Genomic DNA, 27,324 nt, shown 5'->3' on the forward strand with positions numbered 1-27,324 from the left:
ATAAATATGATGTCTTGGGCTATCACTTTATATCTCTCTCTCTTGCTTCAACAATTGTTTTAAAAGGACAAATTTGTGCACATTTTCTTCTAAGAATTCTAGAGTTTTGCTTTTTCATACTTAAGTCCTTAATCCATCTGAATTGATGTGTGTGTGTGTAAAGTGTGAAGTGGTGACTAGATTTTTATTTTTTCCCACATAGATAGATAACCAGTGAATTAATATAATTATAGAATGACCTCTCTGGTCTCATTGATCTATAAATGATAGCTGTGTCATGTGTTAGGTTTCCATTTAAGTGTGAGTCTGTTTGTGGGCTCTCTAATCTGTTCCACTGGTCTGTTTGTCTTTCCTGGTACTAATATCCCGCTGCCTTATTTATTACAGCTTTATAATAAACCTTGACATCTGGTAAAGGAAATATTGCACTTTCTTCATTTTTAGGAGTGTTATTGTTCTTCTTGTCCTTTGCTTTTTTACCTCAATTTTAAAATCAGCTTGTCAACTTCTTTAAAAAAAACTGTTGTGATTGTGAATGAGTTACAGTGAGTTTCTGGATAAATTTTTGGAGAGTTGACATTTTTATAATATTTTAACAATTAACATGATATATTTAATGTCTCTCCATTTATTTAGATCACCTTTAATTTCTGGTACTGTTTTTGTTAGATTTAGTTCTAGCTAGTTTATTGTTATTTTTACTTGGGCTTTTGAGTACATTTTTAATTATTTTTGGGGATTGTATGTAAATGAAATTAATTCTCGTATGCTGGTGTGATATTCAGAAACTTTATGGAATTCCCCTTTTAATTCTACTGATTTGAGGATTCTTCTGGGTTTTCCATGTAGCAACTCATATAATTTGTGATTAGTCACAGATTTGATTCTTCTGTGTTCTTTTTCTTTCTTTTTCTTTTTTATTGCTTAATTTTCTTGTCTTATTGTATTGGCTAGGACCTTCAGTTTAATATTCCAAGTACTGATAATAGAGAGTTTACTTATCTGTTTCTAATTTAAAAGTGCATGTTTTTAAGTTTCACCAATGAGAAATGATTACTAGTTAGCAAGGAATTTTTATCCTGAATGATGTTAACTTTTATTAAATGTTCTTTTGTATCTGTTGATAGAGTAAATGGGGAATATGTAATATTTGAAAAGATTGAGGACTATCCAGAAAGAATTAAAGAGAAACAAACAACAGTCCTCAGATTTAGGAAGACGAAAGCATGACGGAGGCCAGAGATAGTGAAATCATGCCTTCCAAGTGCTGACAGAAAATAGGTGTCAGTGAAGCGGGTATTTCCAAGCTAAGGGTGAAATAAAAATATTTTCAAACAATAATTTTAAATGGTGAAATTTTACAATGAGCTGACCCCAATTAAAGGAATTTCTGTAGACTCTACTTCATGAAGAAAAAAGATGATACTAAGGGGAAGTCTGACCTATGAAAAGAAATAGTAACTATGGGTTACTATTTACTAGAAAAAATTGATTACTTAAAAGATAGTGCTTCAAAAACGTAGTTTATAAAGGCAGAACTAAATTATTGAATACAAGTTTGTAAATTGGTGGATGGCTGGAGTTGAACTGGTAGATGATGCAGGCTGTATTTCCTTCAGGACTGCAAACTGACTTCTTGTTTGTGGTATCTCTTCAGACTTCCTAGGCATATAAATGAGTCATTTGTTTTCTTCTGTTCTTTTACTCAGTTCTTTAACAAATCCTCATCCTGACTCCCTTGTTTGCACCCCAATCTCTTCTTTTTGTCTATTCCTATGGAGGGCAGTCCTTGCTTGTCAAGTCCCGGGAGCTCAGATGGCTTATGCCCATTAGTGATGGGCTCCCTCTAATCTCCAACTTAGACAACAGGAAGGACTCAGCCAAAGGCTGCTGTATTTTTTGATTGGCCAGTTAGGACTCCAGCAGGGTGGAGACGTGGGGAAGGAAAGCAGGGTCAGATGCTTTTCTCCTGGGCAAAGAGTTTGTTTCTGTTTGTTGTGGCCACCAGGTGTTGGCTAGCTAGGTCAGGGTCACCGTCCTTGCCTATGAACTCCTATGTAGGAATCGTCTTTTTCTTTTCTTTTTTTTTTTTTTTTTAGAGATATGGAAGGAGGGGAGAGAGAGTGAGAGAGAGAGAGAGAGAGAGAGAGAGAGAGAGAGAGAGAGAGAGAGAGAGAGAGAGAGAGACATCGATTGGTTGCCTCATGCATGCACCCAAACCTGAACTGGGGATCGAACCTACAACCCAGGTATGTGCCCTTGATCAAGAATCAAACCCATGACCCTTCAGTGCTTGGGCAGATGCTCTAACCAGAACCTATGTAGGAATCTTAAAAAAAAAGAAAAGAAAAGATTCTCTCCCAATAGTTCCACAGTTTTGCCTCAGTGGATCCTTAATCTATGGCATCAGACCTTTACCTGAAGGGTCAGTTTTCTTAGGGCTGGATACATATTTCTTCAGTCAAACTGAGGTTGCCAGTTTATGAGAGTACAGTGAGAAATACTTCTGCTTAGGGAATGGGACCTCAGATAGTGGTCCAGCTGTGGTCTCTCTATAGGCTTAGCAATTGGGAAGACAAATTGGGATTGGAAATGAGCGATGAATCAAAATGAGGAGAGAGAATTCAGAGATTTGAAATTTGATGGCAGCAGACCAAGATGGGTGACTACATCTACTTTTAAAGGTGGGGACAGCTTTAGTCCCTAAGCGGGTGCCCCCTCGCCCCTGATGGTGCCTATGTGAATGTCTCTCAACAGCGAACGCTTACTCCTCTTTCCCTCTGTTTTCAGGACTGACCAATGTCTTCTCTCAAACATATTCTTTCTCTAGACGTATGAATACAATCTACTCACTTAGGGTTAAGGCTCAGTGTAGGAGCCACTCTTCCCAGTGAGGTGATTTTGCCTCTCCTTGCTTTGAGCCAGGATGCCTTGCTTTCATGTTCTAATTCCCGAAGGACAGACCTATTTCCCTTAATTCCAAGCTTCAGGGGGAATGCCTCAGTGCAGCTCCTGAGTACTGACAACAATTTATCCAAAGACTTTGAAGCAAAGGCTTTCTGAGCAAAGGAATCAATTACAGGGTGTGGCTCCTAAGTGAGGAAGCGTTCCCAGAGGCATCCAAGGCGGTTTGTCTCATGGTTGCACCTCTGAACTCAAGAGCTTGAAGCAGAACATTTGAACGTTAATAACGTCGGTGATTTTACCTGTGCTTTGGTATATGTCAGTTGTGCTAATGAGGAAGCTGCTTATCTTCTTGAAATGGGTTTCTTAAGAACACGTTTTTGGCAATATTGGTTTAGCAAGAATTGCTATATGTGCTTGAGAGTAACAAAACTGTACTTCTTTAAAAATCTCTCCCGTTCAGATGTCTTGCCAGTGCAGCCTGGCCTCCCCCCACTCCCATTAGTTCTGATTAGGGAGGGTTGATGCCTGTCACTGCGTGTGATCTGGACCTTCCTTTGTGAGTCATTCCTTCTCTCATTTTCTCAGAGCAAATACAAATCGCCCATCAAATGACAAGTGAAGGCACCGGGGAGGCAAGGGGAGGGAAATCAGAGCCGAAATCTGTTAGCTATTTGGAGTAATTGGTTATTTGCTGTGTTTGCTGGTTGGGAAGCGGAGCACATACTTTACGGTCTCTCCTGTTACGGGGGCTGGAGTCACCCGCCGATATTGGATCCTTGTTGCCGGAGCCCTTGGCTCAGGGCGTCTTTCCCCTGCTTGGCATTCCTGTGGTCTCCTCGGGGGTGCACCCCTCCTCCCTGGATGCACACTGCAGGGGGGACAGCCCGGGGTGAAACTTGTCTGGCAAACTCTGGGGCCTCATCAGGCAGGAGGAGGCCCCGGTCCCCTCCAACCATTGGTCCTTGCCTCTGTCTCCACCCTGCCATGCTCCCCTCTTCCCGAGAGTTTTTGCCTTGTTCGATGAGGGACCTGTATTCCCACCCAAAGGAAAAAAGGTTCTTCTCTTCCCAGAGGGAAAGGCTCAGCTTTCCTTGGAAATCTACAGTACAAGACATTTTCTCTCAGGTCTAATTGAATGCCTTTTTTACCGCTATTGATTCTGTCACCATTCTTGTCCCACCCCCTATCTTGGGTCAGAACAGTGCTTGGAACTTGTTGCTGAGCGCAGGTCCTCCTGAGGATGTTCAGTGAAGCCTACTCACCCACCCAGTGTCTTCCACACCTCTCTTACATTCACCGAGGTATGGGGAAACCATACTGAATTAACAGCAAGTTCAAAATACAAGTATTTAAAAAGTAATGTGATTTTGTGTGTGTGTGTGTGTGTGTGTGTGTGTGTATGGAAACACACACAGTAACTAGGAAGTCGGTTGACTTTGGCACATAGTAGGTGCCCCCAAAATATTTTTAAAATTGAATTTAAGATAGTTAAGATTGGTGTCTATAGTTTGATGAATGCTTCTGCAGTTCTGGGAAGGCCTTCAAAAATAGTTTTTCTCTGAAGCAGATTGTTGGAACTCTTGTTAAGCAAAATTGTCTACATAAGCAGAATGAAGGGAAGGTAAGCTTTGGCCCAGGCCCTATTGGAATCATCTCGGATTCTGAATTAGTGATGTCTCATTGCTTTCTCCCTAAGTTTGAAGATTCTGATGGGATCCTTTTCATTCAGCCTACTGGATAGATTCCATTTTTCTAGGCTTTCTGCATGGGAATATGTGGTCATGCTGTCCTCCGAGGACCAGGTCATGGATCCTTGTATCCACCCTAGGCTCCTGAGTTGGGAAAGGGACAGTGAGCTGGGATTTCTCACAGGCTTCCCCACCCCATTTGGATCCCCCATCTGGAACAGGTCAATAGTCACATTGACCCTTCTCTGCTCACCATCTGCTTGACTTTGCTAGATTTCAGACACATTTATACACTGGGCCTTTTGGAAGCAATTCAGCATTTTGGTTAAAGGTCTTCCCTTCCTCCCACCTCTGCTGGTCCAGCTTGAAGTAAGAGTAAGCAGAGCAATGATCCCCCTTTGACAGACATAGGGGCAGGACTGCGAAAGTGTCAACAAGAGGTTGAAAGCCCAGTGTTCCACTTGTGGAAATAATTAAGTGATTTTTGTTATGGGTATGTGGAGTTCTGCTGAATCAACATGGTAGTTGGCTGTGGGCATATGTTTGTGTGGTTTGAGGGGGGGCACAAGAGGCTTAGTATGCATGGGGTGAGGAAGGTTTGAAATTGGGGTATCTGCCTATGATCTGCATGTAGAAATGAGTACTTGTATGTTACGTCTGCGTTTGTATTAGTGTGCACATGAACAAATAGGCTCAGTTTCTTAAACCTTAGGATGAAAGAATTAGAGGAATCATCATGTCATGATGTCAGTAATGTAAATGTGAAGTTTTGGGGCAGCAGTATTGGGGATCAAAGTGATGATATTGGCAATGTCACCAAGAGCATTTATCATGGTAAACATTACGGGCCTCAGAATATCTTTACAGACATTAACTCAGGGCCTCACAATAACCCCAGTGTTGGGTTGTTATGTCATTACCATCTTGATGATAATGATCTGTGCTATGAGAGAAATTCCTTTCAACACAGTCTAGATGTCTATCTCTGGGTTGACATAGGCAACGAAGGCCTGCTTAAATTTTTTTTTTTTTAAAGGACTTATGTTTTAGAGGTGGGTGTATAGTTTAATGTAGTGACTCAAGATTTCACATTATAACTTTGGTGGTAAATACATTGGACCAAGAACTTTTCTCTTTGATTCAAGTGGTCATCATAAGTGCTATGACCCCTCTCCTACACTTTCCTCCCTTCTCAGAAAGGCAAGCTTAGATTATTGTTGTCAGTTTTGCTGCCCATATTCATAAAATGTGTTAGGCCCACCGAATGAAGACGGGAAATTAAACCTTCGGAATGTGCTGTGCTGATTTGGGTCTTCGGAGGGATTAGAGTGCCCATTAGACTGGATCAGGGTTGGAGAAGCATGTCTTTGCTACATGGCTCTGGTTGCTCAGGAACTGAATGTTGGTTATTAGTTGAAATTGGAGAGGCTGCCAGTCCGTGCCTTGATCAGACTTTTTTGCTTGGCCGGCTGAACGATGAGGAGCCTTGAACCTTGAACATGGGAAAATAAAGTTTTAATGATCAGACTTCTTGCCAGAGCCCGAGATGACACTTCAACAATCAAGCCTTTTGCATTTGTTTCTTTCCCTTGCCATGGTCCAAGAGTGGATGCCTAGTTATTGCAAAATGAGGTCATGAACACACTTGGAATGAGAAAACATGTGACCCCTTTGGAGTTTTGGGTTATGGGATTACAGTAATATCAGATGGTTGGTTGGCTTTGGCACACCTGGGTTAAGACCTGGAAGGGCTGTCCTTTTTCTACGGTGCTCATTGTTATGGCTAAGATAACTTATTCTTGGACTTCCTGAGAAAGAGCAGGAAGAAGCAGGCTTGAGATAATTTTATTGGAAGGCAGATTAGTGAAATAGCAGAAATATTGTTTCTTTTTCCTTTTTTATTTATTTATTTTTTTTACATTTTTAAAATATTCACTCAAGGATATTTTTTCTGTGCTTTTAGATAGAGTGGAAGGAGGGAAGGGGGGGAGAGAGAGAGAGGATATATGGAGAGATGTGAGAGAGGCACATTGATTGGTTTGCTCCTGCATGAGCTCTGACCAAATTCGGGAATAAACCTACAACTGAGGTATGTGCCCTTGACCTGGAATTGAACTTTTGACCCTCCCAGTGCTTGGGCTGATGCTCTAACCACCTACCAAAATCAGCCAGGGCAGGAATAGTATTTTTTAAAAATTATATTTTTATTGATTTCAGAGAGGAAGGGAGAGATAGAGAGAGATGGAAACTTCAATGATATGAGAATCATTGATCTGCTGCCTCCTGCATGTCCCTACTGGAGATTGAGTCCCCAACCCCAGCATGTGCCCTTGATTGGAATCGAACCCAGGACCCTTCAATCCATAAGTCAATGCTCTATCAAATGAGCCAAACTAGCTAGGGCAGAATGATATTTTCAAGTCACACCTTATTTTTTTTATAATTCAATTTAATATCTCTGTTGAGTTCACATTTTTTCCCAATGGCCAAAAAGTCCTGGTATTCTTCCATAGTGAAGATTTAATCTTAGTCAGTTTTGGGCTTTTACTCCTTGTCCTCTCCTCGGGAGGCAGCTAAATTCTGTATCGGGCTTCCATCATGTCATGACTTTCACAGGGAAGGATTCCTGGTCACCAGCATGTATCCTCTCTGTACCTATCTGATTTCCACTGATTTCTGAGCACATACACCACACAGTCTTGTCATATTCTCTTTCTCTCTTGCCTCGTTTTCAAGCCCTTCTGGAGAGCATGGTACAATTTGGCAGCTCTTTCATGAACTCTGGGATCCACAGGAAATGACAAAGGTAGCCATCTTTTGCCAAATGCTCCATGACCTAATTCCTCTGGTAATCGAACCCAGGACCCTTCAATCAATAGGTCAATGCTCTATAGTAGCTACTGTTTACTAGACCCCCAAATTTATGGAGGAATATTTTCCTTATACATCTTTGGGCTAACCTAGAGGGGCAGGGTATGGGGGTGCCTTATCAGAAACTATTGCAAATCTCTAGTTCTTGCTTCTTCTCCCCGCCCCCCCCCCCCCCCCCCCCCCCCCCCCCAGGCCCGTCTACATTTTCATCTCGCCTCTTTCTGGTGGGAAAACTGGCTGGACTGAACATCCTTTTAAACCCATTATTTTAATGGTATGTCATCTGCTTTGGGAGATCTAAAAGCCAAGGATCACCCATCCTTCTGCTAATTAGTTATTCATATATGCACCAATTATTCACTGAACTTCAAGTATGTGCCAGGCAATGTTCTAAGTCCTGGGGACATAGTGTTAAAAAGATAAAAATCTCTGCCCTATGGGGAAGGAGGCACAATAAACAAAATCCTAAGTAAAATATATTCGATGTCAGATGATGTTGGTTGTGAGGAGAAAAAGCAAGGAAAGGGGAATAACATTTGCTGGGAGTCATGATTTAAAATATAGTGAGAAGGGGGGTAAAATAGATTACAATTAGGTCAAGACTTGGAGGAGGTGAAGAGGGCACTTATCATGGGAATAGACTTCCTGCCATGGGAAGAGCATGCAGGTGCTGTAATTTTGAAGGACAAGGAAGGCCGCTGTGGCTGGAGCAGCATGAGAAAGGAAGAAAGTGGGAGGATATGAGATCAGGGAGGAGTGAAAACCTCACCATGACGGACTTGTTGTAATGGCTTTAACTTTATTCCAAGGGAGTTGGCAAATCATTGGAGGGATTCCTACAGAGAGGTGACATATTCCAATGTGTGTGGCTGTTGTGTTGAGATAGATCTGGCAGCTAAGGTAAAAGCAAGGAGGCCAGTTAGAAGACGGTTGCAGCAATTCAGATGATGGGGAACTAGGGGATAAGTGGTCTGATTCTGAATATGTACTGAAGATGACGCCAGGAGGATTTGCTGATGGATTGAATGTGGAGCATGAGGAACAGGAGTCCAAGGTGACTGCTTTGTTTTTGGCTTAAACATCTGGAAAGAAGAAGTGGCATTTATTTACAAGAGGAAGACTGTGGAAGGAGCAGGTCAGTGGAGGATGATCAGAAATTGGATTCTGGACATGGTGCATTTGAGAAATTAGTGGATGTCCAGTGGGATACCTAGTGTAGGATATATATGTGAAATAGGCAGCTGGAGTTCAGAGATGTCATCCAGGCTGGAGAGAGCTCAACATGGGGTTCATCAATGCGTGTGTGATTTGAAGATGTAAGACCCGAGGAGAACCCCAAGGGAGTGATAGCGGATGGGGAGGACTAGAGGTCTCATCAGTGAGGAGCACTGAAACACTCAGATGATCAGAGGGTGAGAGACAAGGAGGAATTAGCAAAGACTTTGAAGACATGGCCAGTGAGATGGGAGGATCACTGTGCTCTCCTAGGCAAGGGGTGAGGGGATGGATAGTTCAAGGAGAGAGGAGTGACTGCCTATATCAAATACAGCTATTAGATTGATTATGAGGCCCAAGTGATTGCCTGATGCTATTAAGCACAATGCTGACTCTTCCTTTAAGATATTCTTATGCTAAGAAAGCTTCCTTTAATTTTTAATTCACTGAGAGTTTCATTTAGGAATAACTGAAACATTTTATCACCCTTGCTTCTTTTTTGCATGTTATGAATTAGGGGTTGACAAACTTTTTAAAAATGGACAGATAGTAAATATTTTAAGCCTGGGGACATAGAGTGTCTGTCACAACTACTCAACTCTGCCTTGTAGCTGAAAAGCAGCCATAGGTAATATTTGAATTATAAAACCAGGTAGCAGGCCAGTGGGCCACAGTTGCCAAATTTCTGTTATATATGACCAGGTGGGTTTTCTCTCCTTACTAGGTGATATTGAGGCACTCCTACATCCTGGAATAGTTTAACATGACCATGTCAGAGTTGCTACAGTAATCTCTTTGTTAGTATTTTATTTAAGATATTTACATCTTCATTTGGGAATAGGATCTCCCCCCGCCCCGAAAAAAAAAAATGAATGGGGAAACTTCATATTGTTTCTGTGCTATGGAACAAAGGATGATTTATTAAGACTGATAGGATTTCTCCCCAAAGAAACCATTTTGGCTTGGTGTGTGTGTGTTTTTGTTTTTTTAAGTAGTTCTTTGAGATATCTTTCACACTCAGGGTTACTGATTTCTTTGTTTTCTATTACTTTTGAATCAATTTTGGCAATTTATATTTTTCTAGAAAATCATCCACTTCATCTGATTTGGATATGGTAAACCTCTTAATGTTTCTATTCTCCTTAAATTTCTTTTTATTTTATCTTTCTGATTTCTAATGGTATACCCATTTTTTTAATACTAGACTTGAGAAATGCTTATTTTGTTGATCTTTTAAAAATTTTCTCTGGGGTTTAATTGTTAATTGTAATATCATTTTTCTTTCTACTATATTAATTTCTACTTGTCACTTTCAATTTTTGGTCTTCCTACTTTTCTCTTTCTAACTTCTTATCAGATGATTTATTTTCATTCCTTCTGTATAAAAGCAAAAACATTTAAGACTGAATTTTCCTTTAAGTTCATACTTGGCTACCATTCACAAATTTGGGAACATAGTTCTCTCACTGTTGATATTTCCTATGTATCTGATTTTAGTTGTGGTTTTCTCTCTGATTTAGAAGGGTTTTAAGAGCATGCCTTTAAATTTATATGGTTTGGGATTTTTAAATTTAAAAAAAATATATATTTTATTGATATTTTACAGAGAGGAAGGGAGAGAGATAGAGAGCTAGAAACGTCGATGAGAGAGAAACATCGACTAGCTGCCTCTTGCACACCCCCTACCGGGGATGTGCCCGCAACCAAGGTACATGCCCTTGACCGGAATCGAACCCGGGACCTTTCAGTCCGCAGACCGATGCTCTACCACTGAGCCAAACCGGTTTCGGCGGGATTTTTAATTTTTAAATTTCTCATTAGTTTCCAGTTTTATTGCATTATGATTAGAGAGTGTGACTGATAATGGTTCATGTTTTGACTTTATTAAAATTTGCTTTGTGGATTTTAATTTTTCTAAGAGCTCCAATGATGCTGGATAAGAAGGTATATTTTCTGTGTTTAGATTACATAATGTTTGTCTATTTAATTGATACTGTTCATGGTATCTTTCATATTCGCCGTCTCCATATTAAAAAAAAGTTTACTTGACTTTTCAAGACTGAGGAAAGTGCAGTAACTTTTCTGTGTCTGTTGTGTTAATGTCATTTCTTCATGCAAAACACACGAGTTGTTGCCTGTTTATGTCTGACTCTGAGCCTGAGTCGTTCACCTGAATCTCTAAGTATTAAGTATCTGGGCTGGAGAAGAAAATAAATACCGAGGAGGAAAAAAAAAAGCTAAACGAAATTGCATTCTAACCATTTCATATGTGTACATGTGTGTATTTGGGGTGTGTGTGTTTGTATATGTACATTTTAGCATACATATCCCTTGGGCATGTCTGTATAAACATAGTGTTCCATGTGTTGGTGATTGTTTGAGTTTGACATGTGTGTCTGTATATGTTTATCCATAGTATCTTTTTCTTTAAATTGAACTTAAAACGTCAGGGCTAAGTCCTGTCTTGCCCTATGCCAGCTTTTTCAAGAGTGGTTACAAGTGAGAAAGCTCTGCTACCTTATGTCTTAACACATCTGACCTTCTTTTCCTCTCTTCTGGCTACAGAAGCTCCTTCTGGTGAGTTGTTCAAATAGTGGCTCTCTGCAGTCCCATCCTCGCTCTGACACCCGCTCTCTGTGCTGTGTATCTGGGAGCTGCAGTCTGGCCACACAGAGGGGGTTAGGGCTATACTTTGAAGATGGGTCAAATGCTGAGAGCCTCATTCCACCCTTTCCCCATTGTGCCCGTTCAGGTTCCTGCAGCCTTTCTTCAGCTTGTGCTCACCTTTAATATGCCAGAACCCAAAGGACTGAGCATTGGCTTAAAGGGAGCCAGTAATATTTCCAGACTCTCGATGGTAGACATTCATTTCATTTTATAGAATCAGAGGGGGGTCCTGGGAGATTTCCTGACTCGCCCCCTCATATGGAGAAGGAAAGTGAGTCCCAGATGGGCTATCCTTACGCCTTGTCCTTGGCCCTTCCCACTGAACCGGTGAGCTTTAATGGTACTCACAGACACAGACCATGTGCCCAGCCCCCGGAGATTTTGTAGAGAGGCCTGGGAAAGAGTGACCTTCAGGAAGATTGCTGACTCACTGGGTGACAACACACATACATATAGACAGGACGCAACTGGAGGTGTGTTCTACACACAAGAGCTAAGCGGCCGTGTAGGCACAGCATGTGCAGGAGACCTGTGTGTACCATATATAACAGGCTTGTCTACCTTTCCTTACAAGTGTGAGTACCTGGAGGAAGGACAGGGCAGAGAGTGGATTGTCACAACCTTCCTTTCTTCTCACCAAAATTTTCTCATGTAGCATAATGTTTTTTGAATAATGGGCACTTAGGTCAGGACTATATGGTGGATGTGTCAAAAACATCCCAACCAAGCTCCATTAATTTTTGCCGAGTGACCAAAGATGTGTGTGGCCTTGCATTGTCATGATGGAATACAACACCTTTTCAATTTGTCAATTCGGGCCACTTTTCTTCAACTGCATTGTTTAATTTCGTTAGTTGTTCAATGTAGACATCAGAATTGATCGTTCGGTTGGGTGGTAAGAGTTCAAAGTAGACAATTCCTTTGTAATCCCACCAAACTGATAACAAAACCTTCTTTTGATGAATATCAGCTTTTGATGTTGTTTGAGTTGGTTCACCTGGCCTGCTCCACGATCTTTTCCACTTGATATTGTTGTAAACAACCCATTTTTCATCGCCAGTTATCAGTCGTTTTAAAAATGGATCATTTTCATTACGTTTCTTTAGCAAATCGCAGCTGCTAATGCGTTGTGTTAACTGTGATTCTTTCAGTTCGTGAGGAACCCATGTATCGAGTTTTTGAACAATTTGTCGATTTTCAAGGATTTGACCTTGATTTGACCTTGGGGAGGCTGAGTTCCGGTATTTGATGCTTTCTTTTTTTTTTGCTGGGATGAGGGCGGGTTCAGGATAGCTCTTTGGGGATCTGAGTTATCCTGGGTCTACTGCATTATATCATTATATTTATAAATAAGACATTATTGACATTTCTCCCAAAGAGTTACCCTATGTAACCATCACATTTTAGCCTCAGGTGATTTATGCCCACTTCTCAGAAAGGAAAAGGGAGACCTGAGAGCTTAACAGATCCACAGAATGAATGGGGGACAGGGCCCAGGCTATAGCTTCTGCCTCTTATGCACCATGCAGGTATTCAACACCCCCCCCCCCCCCCCCGCCCAGTCTGTGCAGTCTTGGCTCCTGGAGAGTCAGGAAGTTTTAGCTCTCTGCTCCCCTAAAGTCACCCCAACAGGGGTGCTTTGAAGTCCAGGCCAACCTGTAGGCCTTGCTAGTTGTTCAGTCCAGAAGGACTTTGCTTGGCAAGTTCTGTTTCTGAAATGATGGGTTTCTTTCTACCCACTCAGGAGGAGGAGTTCATCGATTGGTGGAGCAAATTCTATGCCTCCATCGGGGAGAGTGAAAAGTGTGGCTCCTACTTGGAGAAGGACTTTGACACCCTAAAGGTGAGGCCTCTCTGATATTCTCTTCTGTCTGTTAGCCATGGCACATGTGATGGGCACGGGAGACACAACCAAAAGAGAATAGATGTATATTTATGTTTGTCTCCTCATTTGGTACCTGAAGGCTGAAGAATCCGGATGAACTAATTGAGGTAAGAAAGGTCATTTACAGATTTAGAGCAAGAAGTCAACGTGGGCTGGGATAACCCAGAAAGTATTTTTGGAAGAATGCTAGAAAGTACTGAAGTGAAATGATGGGTGAAACAATGCCTGAGATTTGTTTTAAGATGCTAAAAAAAAAAATAATAGTAAGGGGAAAGATAGATGGTATGGGTTGCCCTCTGTTAGATTTTCAAAATATTAACAATTTTTGAAATTGTAAAATGTTGAAAGTTGTTAAAGCTTAGAGATGGTACTTAGGGATTTGTTATACTATTCTGTAGCTATTGAAGATATTTGAACTTTTCTATGATAAAATTGTGTATCAAAGGGAAAAGGAAAGTCAGCTTAAGACTGTTGCTGTGATTACTCTCCATGTACAATTGGGACAGAAATTACCCAGTAAATATAAAAATGTGGTAAACTCTCTTTCTGTGGAAAGAAGAAAAGAAGCCCACCCACCCAAACAAACAAAAAGGATGATTCAGAGAAATTCTGATATTTTGAGGAAATTCCACAAATAGAATTACACTTTAAAAAAATGGGCTACTTTTGAAAAAGATAACCTGAGGTGATTCAAACTCACGTCCCAAAGGAATTGTGTAGTGTCCTGGAGAGGGTTTGCAGATACAGTTCAGAATAACCAGTTACACTTGAATTTTAGGTAAACGTAAGCATGCTTCAAATGTTTCAGGAGACAGTCTTTTCTACAATTACATTTTATTTATTTGAAATACAAATTTAACTGGGTGTCCTATATTTCCACTTGATATATCTGGATGCATAGAGATGAGGCTTCAGGCAGCAAGCTCTTCATTGACTTGGTAGTTGGGTATGTGAGGTTGGACAAAGAGACAGAACTATTTGTGTACCAGGAAAAAGGTTCAACACATTAGGTCTGGCGTGGTTTTACTGTAGCCTTGTCAAAAAATGAGAAAAACGAAGAGAAGTCCTGCCAGGGTGGCCCATTATGTTGCCCCCTCCTCTTGCTGCTCCCTCAGATGCCGGATGTTGAATTGGCACCAGGCCTCCAGTTTGACCTCTCTGAGATCTCTGACAGTATCCAAGAGAAAATGGGCTCTCTGAAAGTATGCACTCAACATGTTACTGAGTGGGATGGTTGGGGGGAAGAAGGGAGGGAAAGGGAGGGAGAGACAGATGTGAAAGAACACTGGTCCTTTAAGGATAAGTAAATAGAAGAAAACCACCACCATCAACATGAGACTGAAAAATAGCCTGCAGCAATATATAAAGAATGGAGTACACAGTGAGTAAAGAGAAAAATATATTTTGGTAATCATTAGCATAAGAGGGAAAACAACTCATAGTCTCAATAGCAAAAGATAGAGAACAAAAGATACAGCAAGAAAGCATAAAAAAAAAAATCCCAGTAATCATAGGAAAATACAATAGAAAAAGAATAAAATATATTCATGTTCCTAATAAATAAAAAGAAATTAAACATAACTATTAAGTGATAAGGACTCTTAGAATGTAGCAGAAGTCATAGACATGTACTATCTTTCAAAGACATGTCTAAAGCAGTAAAACTTAGAATGGTAAAAAGTAAATATTTTGGCAAACCAAATAGAAAGGGATAGAATTTAAAGTGAAAAGCAAAGGAAACAAAATGGAGTATTTTATATAAATAAAACATATACATCTGAATGAAAGAAACCCCCAAATATGTTTGCATAGAACAAGAAATCTTAGAAATACTTAAAGCAAAAATGATAGGAGTATATAAGCTAAATTAAAGTTACTGTGGGGATTTTAATGTACCTCTCTCCTAGATAGATGAAGCAGAAAATAAATAAGGAAATAAAATATATGAATAACAAAGTAAATGTTTTTAAGCTACATTAAGAGTAGCTTTATAATAGAGAATAAAAATAATTAAAAAATAGAAAATATATTTTTTGCTAACGCACAGAGAACATTTACAAAATTTGATCATATATTAGTTTAGTAATATGTTACCAAAAGCAGAAACCATACAAGACAGATTAAAATGTAATAAGATGAGAAATTAATAGCAAAAGTTTAAACAAAAAGACCAACCACTTGGAAATTTAAAAAGTATTTTATTGGAACTTCCAGTATGAACATGGCTGCATACGTCAGCATTTTTCCTCTTTCCTTCTGGAAATCATTCAAACCCACAAACTCCATTTTCAGTAAAAGTTGGAAACAAATAAAATTTGCAGACTCCAAAATACATGTAAGGGTTGTCCAAAGGCAACTGAGATTGGGTAGAAGCCACTCGGCAGTAAATTAAGAGAAGATGCATGGAAATGATGAAAGGTCATAGTGGTAGCAGATCTCAGGAAACCCTGACTCTCTAATAAAAGAATGCTGATAACTATTTAAGGCAGATTATAAGTACATGGGGGCTTATTATCTCTTCTCTTTACTGTCGTGTGTGCTTGGAAATTTCATAACAAATAGTTAAAAAATATAGTTCCTGAAATTGAGGTTTGACCATAAAATATAAAAGTTATATCCCTTGTTCACCACAATGGATATGGGAACTTGGAAGACAGGCTTAGGCTGGTTACAAAAGCCTCTTAGAGCCTATTTGGTTCACAGAAGCTGAGAAGGTAGAGCTACACAAGAATTACACAGATGGGTCGTATTTGCAGGAAGTGTCTGCATCTGTGGTGGAACAAAAGAAAGAATTCATATAGGAAAATCCAACACATTTAGTGACAAGCAATAATAAAAGAAATAACACAGCATTAATTTTAAAATGCTATGAAAAAAGGAAGAGAAAATTTAAATCATAACCAAAAGAAGAAGATATTACCCACCAGAAAAAGTTTGCCAAGGAGCAAACAAGATGACATATTTTGCTATAAACTCTTTAGAAGTGGGAAGTCAGAATACAAAGCAGAAATGAAAGAACTCAAGGGATCAAGATGAGAAGAGATGAAATATGAACTGATAGGATTCAGGAAAGAAAGAAAAGGAAACACGAAATTGGAAGGAGCCCAAGGTGTAATGTCCACCTTGGAAAACACAGTAAGGGGCAAAGAGGACAGAAATGGTGAAAGTAAACATAAGGAAATGCAAATAAAGAGTTATAAAAAAGAAAGAAAAAAAGACATATACTAGTAGATGTCAGGGAAAGAGATCCAACATTTGCATAATTGGAGCTTCAGAAGAAGACAAATGAAAAAATGAAATAAAACAAATAAACACTTGACAGTTTAATAACATTTCACTGAGATAAAAGAATACTTGAATATACATATTAGAATGCCACTTTGTGTAAGGAAAAATTGACCCAGATTGATCAATCCTGAAACAAATCCTAGTATATGTTATTGGACTTTAGAGATAAATATAAGTGAAAAGCAGACTAAACTTATCATATGCCATATCAATCATTTATTAATAACAATTGAAATCAGATCTCAGAACAAAACCTAAATCTAAAATAAAAACATTCATAAAGGCTGAAAATAAAAAAAATGGGGAGAATGTGTGCCTGGAAAATGCAAACAAAAAGAAAGCAGAAGTCACAATCTTCAATCTTCACATTAGATGAAAGTGCATTCAAGTCCCCAAAGTAAGGGAGGCAAAGAATGGTACCTAATACCGTTAAATGGATCAATTCTAAGAGATGATAGTTTTGAGAGTACCTATGTGCTAAATAATTTATCAATACTTACACAATTTCTGTTGAGAAGATACAAGAAGAAATGGAAACACCTTGGTAGGTAGATTTAATTCTATTTTCTCAGTTCATGTCAGGTCAAGGGGACAAAAATGTGAGAGGATATAGATAACCAGCATAATTATTAACTTGATTAAACCCTGCAGCCTGAAAATATAGATTGCACAGTTATAAAAATTGACCATGTAAGAGGCCACGAAGAAAACCTTAATAAATTCCAAAAAGTGCCAATGCCACTGATAATGTTTTTTGATCATACCATAAAATTGAACATACTAATAAGATCAAAAGCCCCGAAAGACACTTCTATCTAAAAAAAAAATTTTAAGCCTCCCCCCCCCTTTTTTTTTTTTTTAGCAATTCTTGGTGAAAAAGAAAATATAAACCAAAATTTCAGAATATTTTGGAAATGATAAAATGCTCCACACTAGCATTTACTGGTTATAGCTAAAGCAGTCCAGAGGAAGTTTGTAACCTTAAAAACTTACGTAAACTAAAAAGAAAGAATGAAAACTAATGAAGCATCTGGCTCTTGGATAAAATAATAAAGTAAAACTATGATTACGGAATGCCAAGAAAATGAAAACATTATACAGCAAAAACAAATGGGGCAGTGCCAAGGCAGTAGGAAGCAGAGATGATTGCAGAGCAGTAAGTATTTTTCTTATCAGAATAGAGGGAGCAAAGTAAACAAAGCTTGAAGTGATAAAGTTAGATTTAAAAAAAAAAACACTTAAAACAATAGAAAGAAGAAAATAATAAAATCAAAAATAAGGAACTAGAATGGAGAAAATGGTAGGATTGAAGAATCAAAAGACTGGTCCTTTGATTGAAATGAATCAACTGTGTAAATGGAGCAAGAAAAAAGTCAAAATGATGCATATCAAATGTTAGCCAAACAATGAGTTGTTATATTTTGGGAATCAGAATATAAGGCAATGGTATTTTCTTTATATTTACTTGTATTTTATATTTTGTAATAATGAACCTATGACACTTGCATAATGCTTTCTTGGAAAAGCTAGAACTTGAGCTAGTTCTAAATGAGAAATAATATTTAGCATTATGAGAAAAGAACTTACCTGAACTATCTTGTCACTTTCAGATATAAACAACTTAGCATGTCTGCTAGGTTGTTGAATATCACTATTTATTAGGTATATTTTATTTTCTAAAACAGAAAACCACTGCTTTGTTTGAATCTAAGCACTTCCAAAATACTGTCCTAACAAATAAAAGTCATTGGCTGTTTGGGAGGAATGAAGTAAATAAATTGAGTTCACAAATTTAAAGTGGTGCTCAGCAGGCCCACTTGGCCTGGTATTTGATCCCACTGCCATTTGGACATCAGGACAATGAGCACTATGGCTTGACATGCTGACCTGTGAATTTTCCAAAGTTCTGTCTTGATCTTCAAACAAAACGTCAGTTAGCTTTTCATGCATTTGTTTGACTATAATCTTATTCCCTTGAAAAAAAAAATGTACCACCTGTGTATGAGATGACGCTCAGATACCTAAAATACTGCCTTAACCAGAAAACCCTGTTCCCCTGTGGCACTAAATTAATGTGTTCCTCTTACTCTCTTCTCCACCACCCCCTCCTTTGCCTTTTTAATCTGCACTATTTGCATCTTCGTTATCTCTGCCTTGGTACTTCTTTCGTTTTCCGGCCTCTCTTCCTCCTTGACCAATCTCTTATCTCCACCTCTCCCACCTCCTCTCCTCTTTGCCTACATTCCTTTAATTTGCTTGTGGTCTTTCCCTCTCATTTTCTTCCCTCTTCTCTCTTTTCCTTCACTCGAACACTGCCATGTTTCCTCTGCCTTTCTCTCTTTTCCTGTCCCATTCTCTTGTCCTGCATGTGATAGGTCTATGACACACAACTGGAGAACGTGGAGGCCTTTGAGGGCCTGTCTGATTTTTGTAACACCTTCAAGCTCTACCGGGGCAAGACTCAGGAGGAAATGGAGGACCCATCTGTCATTGGGGAATTTAAGGTAAGGCCTTGAGGACATGTTTGTAGCCAGGGAGACATAAGACTGTCAGTGAAGCGGTACTGTAGTAATAACCATATGACTGTGGTGCTAATGCTGGTGACCATGTGGGTGATGGAGGTGGTGATAGTGATGGCGATGCTGCTGATATGGAATCTGATGGTGGTGATGGGAAGGCATTGGGCTTCTTTGATCTCAGTGGTGATGACTCTGGCAGAGACGAAAGTCATGATCATAATGAGGATTGTGTTGGTGACAATTATGATAAAAATAAAAACTGACTCCTCCTTCTTTTTAGGGCCTTTTCAAAATTTATCCCCTCCCGGAAGACCCATCTGTCCCCATGCCCCCAAGACAGTTCCACCAGCTGGCTGCCCAGGGACCCCAGGAGTGCCTGGTCCGCATCTATATTATCCAGGCATTTGGCCTGCAGCCCAAGGACCCCAATGGGAAGGTAACATTTCTAGAGCTCTCACCTGCATTCAGAGGTACAAAGGGCTACAGAATCTGGATACACCTCTGCCCTAGGAAGTTCACAGCAACCCAGGGAAACCAGACAAATATACAAAGCTGAGATGTGGCTGGCTGGAGTTCTATCAAGGGCCAAGTGCCCTAGGAGTTCAGAAAAGGCCTAAGTCAGTACAAGACATTGGAATAATGAGGAAGGCTTCCTGAAAGAATAGGATTCTTAAGGATTGATGGAGTTTTGTTAGGCTGGGAGGGAGGAGAAAATAGTATTTTAGGAGGCATCAAAAACCTCTGCAGAAGTTCTCTAGAAGACTTCTTTGAGTATAAGGATAAGGCCTAAGGAGAGGCAACCTTGAAGGTGTAGTCTGGAACTTGTCTTGGTAGGACTTTCAGTGGTGGGGGAAAGAGATAAGTGGCGTAGGATCAGCAGTTCTGCTGTGCCATGATGGACCCTGGGGTTAAAAGAAAAATCAGTAATACTGATGATGTATTTATTTAAACTTTTGATATTTTGTTGATCATGGACTGTTGGCATTGATTTTAATTTTTTAAATACTTCATTAAAATATTGCTTATCTTGATGACTGAGTTTTTTTGGCCCTCCTTTTAATTTTATGCTTGAGGCAAATACCTCATCACCTCTCTCTAGTCCTGGCCCTGAATGAAAGAGGGGAACTTGAAGGAGGGCAGGAGTCTGGAGTTATGGGGAGGAGGTAGGGGAGAGGCAGAGTTAAGTTGGAAAGAGAGAGGAAGAGGGAAGAAGAGAGGCAGTGGGGGTGATTGGAGTTCAAATGTATGAGGCTAGGGACCTCTCCTGACCCCTTGGATGTAGGCCTAGCATGTGTCCTTGAAGTTGTGGGTAAAAGCCTAGTATCCTACCCTGGGAGCCCAGAATTTCAAGGTGAGAAGTCATGGCTGCTGGAGGCACTACCAGGGGCCTCCAGAATGTGGTAGTGACCAATGATCAGCTCATGCGCTTGAAGACCTCTTGAAGCCAAGAATGACTGTGAGCACTCTCCGGCCCCTGCTCCTGGCAGCTAGTGGAGGGAATTCTGCTGCCCGTAGGAAGCATTCAGGGAAGGCCACTGGGGCTGGGTTTGGCTGACAAAGTCTGGCTGTCTCTCTCCTTTTCCATCTGCTGAAGTAAAGGTCACAGAGAGGACCCCAGCTTGGCTCAATCACTCATGTCATACAAACTGGTATGCTTCTGAGGATATCAGCCTGGCCCACACCTACCTTCTGCCAGTGGGGAAGTGGGTTGGGGGTATGGAGAACTCAGGTACCCCATGTCCACTGCTGAATTGTGGCTAGAAGCCCACCTCAGGGCCAAGTGGTATGGTGTGCAGGTCCCTGGCCTGGCAGGATGACAGGATGACAGCTCCTTGATGGCTGGCCACCTAGTCCCACTGGGAGGCAGAGGTCTGAAGAGGCCTCAAAGATATGCCGGGGAAGTGATTTCATTAAAATCTCTCTGTCTCCTCCTTCAGTGTGATCCTTACGTCAAGATTTCCATAGGGAAGAAATCGGTGAGCGACCAGGATAACTACATCCCCTGTACTCTGGAGCCTGTGTTTGGGAAGTAAGTTGGGGCAACCTGGGTCTTGGAGTGGAGGTGTCAGTCTGGGTAACCCACAGCCCTTGGGGGAGATGTGGCTGCCTTTGGGAAGTCCCTGATTCCTGGAGCAGAACTTATTCCCTAAGTCTTGGCTGTCTAAGGGGGTAACCTCAGCTAGTTCCTCATTGCGCACAAAAGGCTTGAGTCCTGGCAGAAACTCCTAGTTAAACCCATAAACAATGATCTCAAAGTCAAAAATCTAAATAGGAACCCAGGGCATGCATTTGCTAGTTAGTCTGTCTCTTTATTTTTTTTAAGATTATTGGAATAATTTTTGGAATAATTTTAGATTTATAGAAAAGTTACAAAGATAGTACAATTTCTGTATTCCCTTCACTCAATTTCCCCCACTGTTGACATCTTACCAAACCATGGTATATTTGTCAAAACTAGTTAATTGATATTGGTGCATTACTACTTACTAAACTCTAGACTTTATTAGGATTTTAATAGTTTCCCCCCTAATCCAGGATCCCTCATGGCATTTAGTGATTACCCTCTTGGCTGCGCCTTTGTAGTGGTTAGATAGAGGAAGGGTGTGAACTCAAGAGAGTAAGGTGCTTCAAGGAAAGGAAAGATCAGTTCCATTGCACAGGAGCAGCTCCCAGACATCCCGATGTGCTTGCTCTTTGGATGTGAGCTTATTTAGGCAAAAGAAAGGAGAGTCACAGAGGGCAGTCGGCAGCCATTACTGTAGCCCTTGTAGGAGATGGCGGGTGTTCCGATATTGTTAAGTAACACATTGGATTTACAAACTGGTAGCTACCAAGTTAGCTGTGGTCACTCAGCACAACAGCAGGGACCCTGTGAGCCTGGGGAAGTGCCATTTTTGAAGGTGAAACAGCCTTTAGCAGTGATGAGCCATCACCAGCTGGGACGGGAGGAAAGGCTGCAGAGAAGATGGGGGCAGGAGCTCTACTCGGTGAGCTCCAGTGGCCAGCATGGGGGCACAGGCTCATGGGCGGCAGATCGGCAGATCAGGCCTGTTTACCATGTCGGGGGGGGGGGTGGAGGTTGGGACCAGGCCCACTTTGTTTCCCCACCTTCCCCACTGCACGGCCAGGCTGGTCTGCCTGGGGTTTCAAGTCTCCCTCAGATCACAGCAGAAAGTTTCTTTCTCTATAACCCATGTGTTGAAGTGGTTGAAGCACGACTCAAGAGATAAAATCAAAGCACATTTGTTTTTGTCTGCTGGTGTCCTGTAAACATTTATTCTGTGGGTTGCCTTCCTCATTCCCCGAGTGGAAACTGTGACAGGCAGGCAATCAGGCAGCTTGCTGCTCATGTTTAGACAATGCATTTTGTTCTAAGCCCACAGTCTCAAGTTGGTAACTAGAGTGCCCATGCATGTGTAATTATGAACACCCTGGATGGCTGGAGGGGAATGGCCCCCTCTCCCAGCTGGTCTACCTTGGGTACAGCTGTGTGCAGCATGTGGATGTGTGTGGCTTGCCTCTCTGCCTGGCATCTCTTCCTCCCCCTCTGGCTAGCACTGAGGTTCCTGATTCCTGCAGGGCCAGGACTCGGGGAAGTATCAGAGCAGAGGGCCCATCTCACTGTCCTGGCTTCCTGGTGCCCTCTGGGTGTCAGATGTTTAAAACTGATTTATTTTCTGGTGGGTGCTTTCCAGAGAGCCCGAGTCCCCCCCCTGCAGCTCCTGGGATGTGGCAGATACTGTGTTCCTTCAGCTGATGGCCTCCATTTCCTGTTCTCAGATGGGCCTCTCCACAGTCTTACTGTTGGAGCCCCACGTCCGGAGGGGCAGGATTCACACTGGCTCCAGTCTGGCCTTGTGGCCTCCAGCCAAGATGGGAGCAAAGTGTTTCCTCCCAAGTAGAGCCCCTCTTTTCTCCCTGGCACAAGCTCTTTCTCTTCCTCGAGAGTGTGAATGTGTGTCGGTGCCAGGCTGTCTCCTTCCACAGAGAGCTCACTGGGGAGAAGGGCCAAAACCTCCACCTTTGACCCCCAAGTAGGGTGGGGGTCTCAGAGCATAGCAGGAGCTCTCTCCAAAAATTTCTTTACAATCCTCTCTCCATCCTACTCCGGAAGCTGGTGTGAAGCCCCAAGAGTCCTGAAAGTGGGTCCCAGGCCATCATCCTCTGGGTGACTCCAGAGCTCTGGTGTTTCACCTCTCTGATGTCCCGCGGGGAGCTTCAGTTTTAATGTTCTGTGTCAATTTATTCATTCATTCTGTGGTCAGATGGGTGCTGTGTGCCCAGCCCAGGTTATTTGGGAAAACCACACACACACACACACACACACACACACACACACAGCCCAGTACCAGTAGAGTGCGGTGGGTGGTGTGTGTTAAGAGCTACTGGAGACTCAAGGAGGGAGGAACCGCAGGGCCACTCCTGGGAGGGGAAGAAGAGGCAGGGATGGGTTTCAGGATCCTCCTTGAGCCATGCTACCCTCTTGAGTTCCCACGGTGTCCGGTGCCATGAAGGAGCTGGCATTGTCTGACATCTGTGCCCACCCCTGCAGGATGTTTGAGCTGACCTGCACCCTGCCTCTGGAGAAGGACCTGAAGATCACTCTCTATGACTATGACCTCCTCTCCAAGGACGAAAAGATCGGGGAGACGGTCATCGACCTGGAGAACAGGCTGCTGTCCAAGTTTGGGGCTCGCTGCGGGCTCCCACAGACTTACTGTGTGTAGGTGCACAGGGGCAGGCTGCTTCTCTGACAACAATCCCGCCCCCTCGAATACTGAGCATGTACTGTGTGCCAGCTCACCGGTGTTCTCTCACTCAGTCCAACTGGGTCTTGTGCCAACTCCACAGATAAGGAAACTGAGGCCCAGAGACATTATAGCTATTAAGTGGTGGGACTAGGATTTGAACCTGTTTGTCTGACCCTAAGAACCTTGCTCTTCATCATGTTATGATCCCGTTCTCCTTAAGGACCCGTAGAGGGAAAGAGAAAAGGAGATCGTGGAGAGGCAGACAGACAGTGAGACACATGGGCCCCAGCTGGACCCTGAGGAGGTTTATGTTAGGTGCAGTCATGTGTGGACAACCTCCACCCACTTCCTACCAACTTGGCTCTTATTTGGGTCTGATTCTCTAAATGTGGAAATTAGAAACATCTAAGTTCCAATTCTGTGGGTATGTATTAGAACAAGTCCTGTTATCTACGGGCCTCAGTGTCTCTATCTGTAAAGTGGAGATCCCCAGTCATGGTGAACGACCAGATGGGGTGCCCACTGCACAAGGGAAGGGTGGGTGATGTTGTGCATGTGGGTACACAGGTCACTGCACGCCCCCTGCCCTTATCAGTGTCCTGGAGCATCTCATGTTTGCCTTGTGTTTGGCCTCAGCTCTGGACCGAACCAGTGGAGGGACCAGCTCCGCCCCTCCCAGCTCCTCCACCTGTTCTGCCAGCAGCACAGAGTCAAAGCCCCTGTGTACCAGGCAGACCGCGTGATGTTCCAGGATAAAGAATACACCATTGAAGAAATAGGTGAGCTTCCCCCTAACCAGGAAACCTATGGACTCTTCTCTGTCTCCTTCTCTCTTATTGGCTCTGCTCTGTCATAAAGGGGCCAAATGGACACAACCCACACCAGTAGGGTGGCACAGATGGGCTTGGTACTCTGGAGATCAGCACTTACCTGTGACCCTGCTGTAAAAATAAGAGGTCAAGGTGGAGCCAAGGTCAGAGCTCAGTTCAGGATGAGGCCCTTCTGAAGGCAAGAGCAGGGGTGAGTCTGAAGCCCTGGTCAGGGTCATGGTTAGGATCAGTCAGCTTCTGGCTTTGGGAAGTCAGACTTTGATTTGAGTTTGGGATACAGCGCATCTGAGAAACAGTTTTCTACCTGAGCCCATTTGTCCCAGATGGCCCATTCTCAGCTCCCACTCACAGATCCTGAACCTAAAGCATGCACAGGGCAGGCAGGAAGTCCTGCAGTCCCCACCTTCCTTCTGGGTCTGCCTAATGCTCATGCCTGAGAATCCCATCACATGCTTCCTCCATGTGGAGGTGCCCATAGTCCTGCATTGCCCACCCGGACCAGCTCAGACTCTCTGGTGGTGTATATAGGCCCAGCTGGCCCCTCATTCCTGCTGGTTTCAGAGATGTCTGATGTCAGAGCTGGTGCTGAGGCTAGACAAGGGGAACAATGGCTTTGACTACCCCATCCCAAATCCCCTCCTTCTCGCTCTGTTTTGCTGACTCCCAGGTCATGGCTGAGCCAGCATTAGGCCCAGCTCCATTCTCTTTTCCTTAGAATGTGCATCTGTTTTAGGGGTGGTCTCATTTCCTTCTGCTAGTCTGTGAGCAGCGTTAGCCCGGAGGCCAGGGCTCATGGTCATACATTGGTAGGAAAGGAAAGCCAGAAAGTTAGAGTTGTGAGGACTCACATTGGCCTGATTTGCAGATAAGGCGGTTGAGGCCTCGAGTGGTTAATGACCTGCCCAAAGTCACACAGCCAGGTGGAGCAGAGCCAGATTCATGGGCCCGTGGTCCTTCTGTGATGCTGCTGCTTCCTTAGTGACACCTATTAAAGGGGACAGGAAAGGTTTGATGAATGAACGTGTGTGTGTTTGTGTATGTGTGCCCATGGGACTGAACCCGGGCACATCTAAGTATACATACCTTTGTATATGTGTGTAGATATGTGGACCCTCTGACCCCCAGTCAAGGTGTCTCCTGGGAGCTCCAAGTTTAAGTTGCTGGCTGCTTGGCCAGGCTCGTTAGAGTCAGAACCATCCCTGAGTCCTCACTTGGTCCAGCACCAGTCCCGGGTAGGGCAAAGTTACCCCTGGAAAGCACGAGAGGGAGGGGAGTACTCATGTCCAGTCATGCACCTTTCCTAATTGAGTGTGTGGTCTCAGCCGTCCTGCTGACCAGCTGGGTGACTGCTCTGTGCTTCATTTCTGTCATCTGTACAATGGGGATAATCGTAGCACTTACCTTCTAGGGTTATTATGAGGATTCAGCCTGTTCTATCTGTGAAGAACAGTGCCTGGTTCCTGTTTATAAGTGCTGTTATTTTAGCTACTGCCACTAAGAGAACAGCTTGCACAAACCAGAGAATAGCAGTAAGAGCATGTAGATGCCCAATCTGGGAAGAGAGGTTACTGAGGCTCAGAGTTTGGAGTAGTCAGGGAGGGAGGGTTTCTGGGAAGGGGTGGGTTTTGGTGGGCAGGCAGGATTTGAATGGGTGGGAAAGAGGAAGAAGAGCTTTATAGAAGAGGCTTGGTAGAAATGATGGCGATGGGGAATCTGGAGTTTAAGCCTGGAGCCCATGGACAGCGAGGTTCCCCCTACAGAGGGTGAGACGTGAGGACTGGAAGAAGTATGTCTGGGCTTGGGTGAGGCTGTTGGGGTTAGGGGCATCCCTAGGACTACTGGTTGCCCTATCCCTTGCTCACTCAGCCCCAGAAACGTTTCTGTCTTCTCTCTGCTGCAGAGGCTGGCAGGGTCCCGAACCCACACCTGGGCCCAGTGGAGGAGCGTCTGGCTTTGCACGTCCTGCAGCAGCAAGGCCTAGTCCCTGAGCATGTGGAGTCTCGGCCGCTCTACAGTCCCCTCCAGCCAGACATCGAGCAGGTAGGACGTTACCCATCAGGCCCCAGAGTCCCCAGCCTTAAGCTAGCACCACCTCAAGGACAACATGGACATCCCAGAGGCACCACCGGGGACCCCAGGATTTGGCCAGCCCCTTCTTGAGGGTGTTCCTCTTCAGTCTGACCATTGACCTTCCAGGACACCTCTTGGGCCTGGCCTCCTCAGGTTACCTGCAGGCCCTAGGGCCTGGGGAATGAGGCTGAGTTGCCTCCTTCACCCCTGTGTAGGCCAGACCTCTGACTTCCCATGAGTCATTCCAAAGCCTTGCTGCTTCAGCCTAGCCTCGGTGCCCTCCTGTGTCATCAGTCAGTGACATCTCAGTTGGCTGGCCCCGTGCTGGGCTGCTGTGGGGAGTTCAGACAGGGTGACCAGAATCCTGTGACAGAATGGCAGAGCAGCCATAGAGAACAGTCATCAGGAGGGCCAAGGGTGTCCTGCCATGCAGGAGGGTGAGCAGAGGGACAGCAGGCCCAGGGTGGGTGAGCTCAGGAGAAAAGAAAGGGTTTCAGGCCAAGAAGGGCGAGGCAGCCATGAAGGTCCCTTGGAGAAAAGGAGAGGACCCCATCTCTGCTGTTTGGAACTGAGCTCTCCTCCCCTTGGTGTTGTGGCCACCAGCTCCCCAGAGGGACACAGCCCATGTCCAAA

The 27,324-nt window shown here is 43.0% G+C and overlaps 1 protein-coding gene across 22 annotated transcripts in view; it reads left to right on the forward strand.

The window, feature by feature from the left end:
* DYSF (dysferlin) overlaps positions 1-27,324 on the forward strand; it is a 195,560-nt gene that overhangs the window by 153,676 nt on the left and 14,560 nt on the right. For 16 of the 22 annotated variants that reach the window (XM_036435678.2, XM_036435676.2, XM_036435684.2 and 13 more), the window contains 7 exons: positions 13,093-13,191; positions 18,897-19,025; positions 19,321-19,476; positions 20,978-21,069; positions 23,593-23,763; positions 24,428-24,570; positions 26,522-26,661. In XM_036435678.2, coding sequence (XP_036291571.1) covers positions 13,093-13,191; positions 18,897-19,025; positions 19,321-19,476; positions 20,978-21,069; positions 23,593-23,763; positions 24,428-24,570; positions 26,522-26,661 — 930 coding nt within the window. Of the gene's footprint in view, positions 1-11,246; positions 11,259-13,092; positions 13,192-18,896; positions 19,026-19,320; positions 19,477-20,977; positions 21,070-23,592; positions 23,764-24,427; positions 24,571-26,521; positions 26,662-27,324 lie in introns of all 22 variants that reach the window. The other 6 variants (XM_036435666.2, XM_036435674.2, XM_036435679.2 and 3 more) reach the window with 1 other exon arrangement.

The sequence above is a fragment of the Pipistrellus kuhlii genome, unplaced genomic scaffold, assembly GCF_014108245.1.
Source record: "Pipistrellus kuhlii isolate mPipKuh1 unplaced genomic scaffold, mPipKuh1.p scaffold_m20_p_13, whole genome shotgun sequence".
Lineage (NCBI taxonomy): Eukaryota > Metazoa > Chordata > Mammalia > Chiroptera > Vespertilionidae > Pipistrellus > Pipistrellus kuhlii.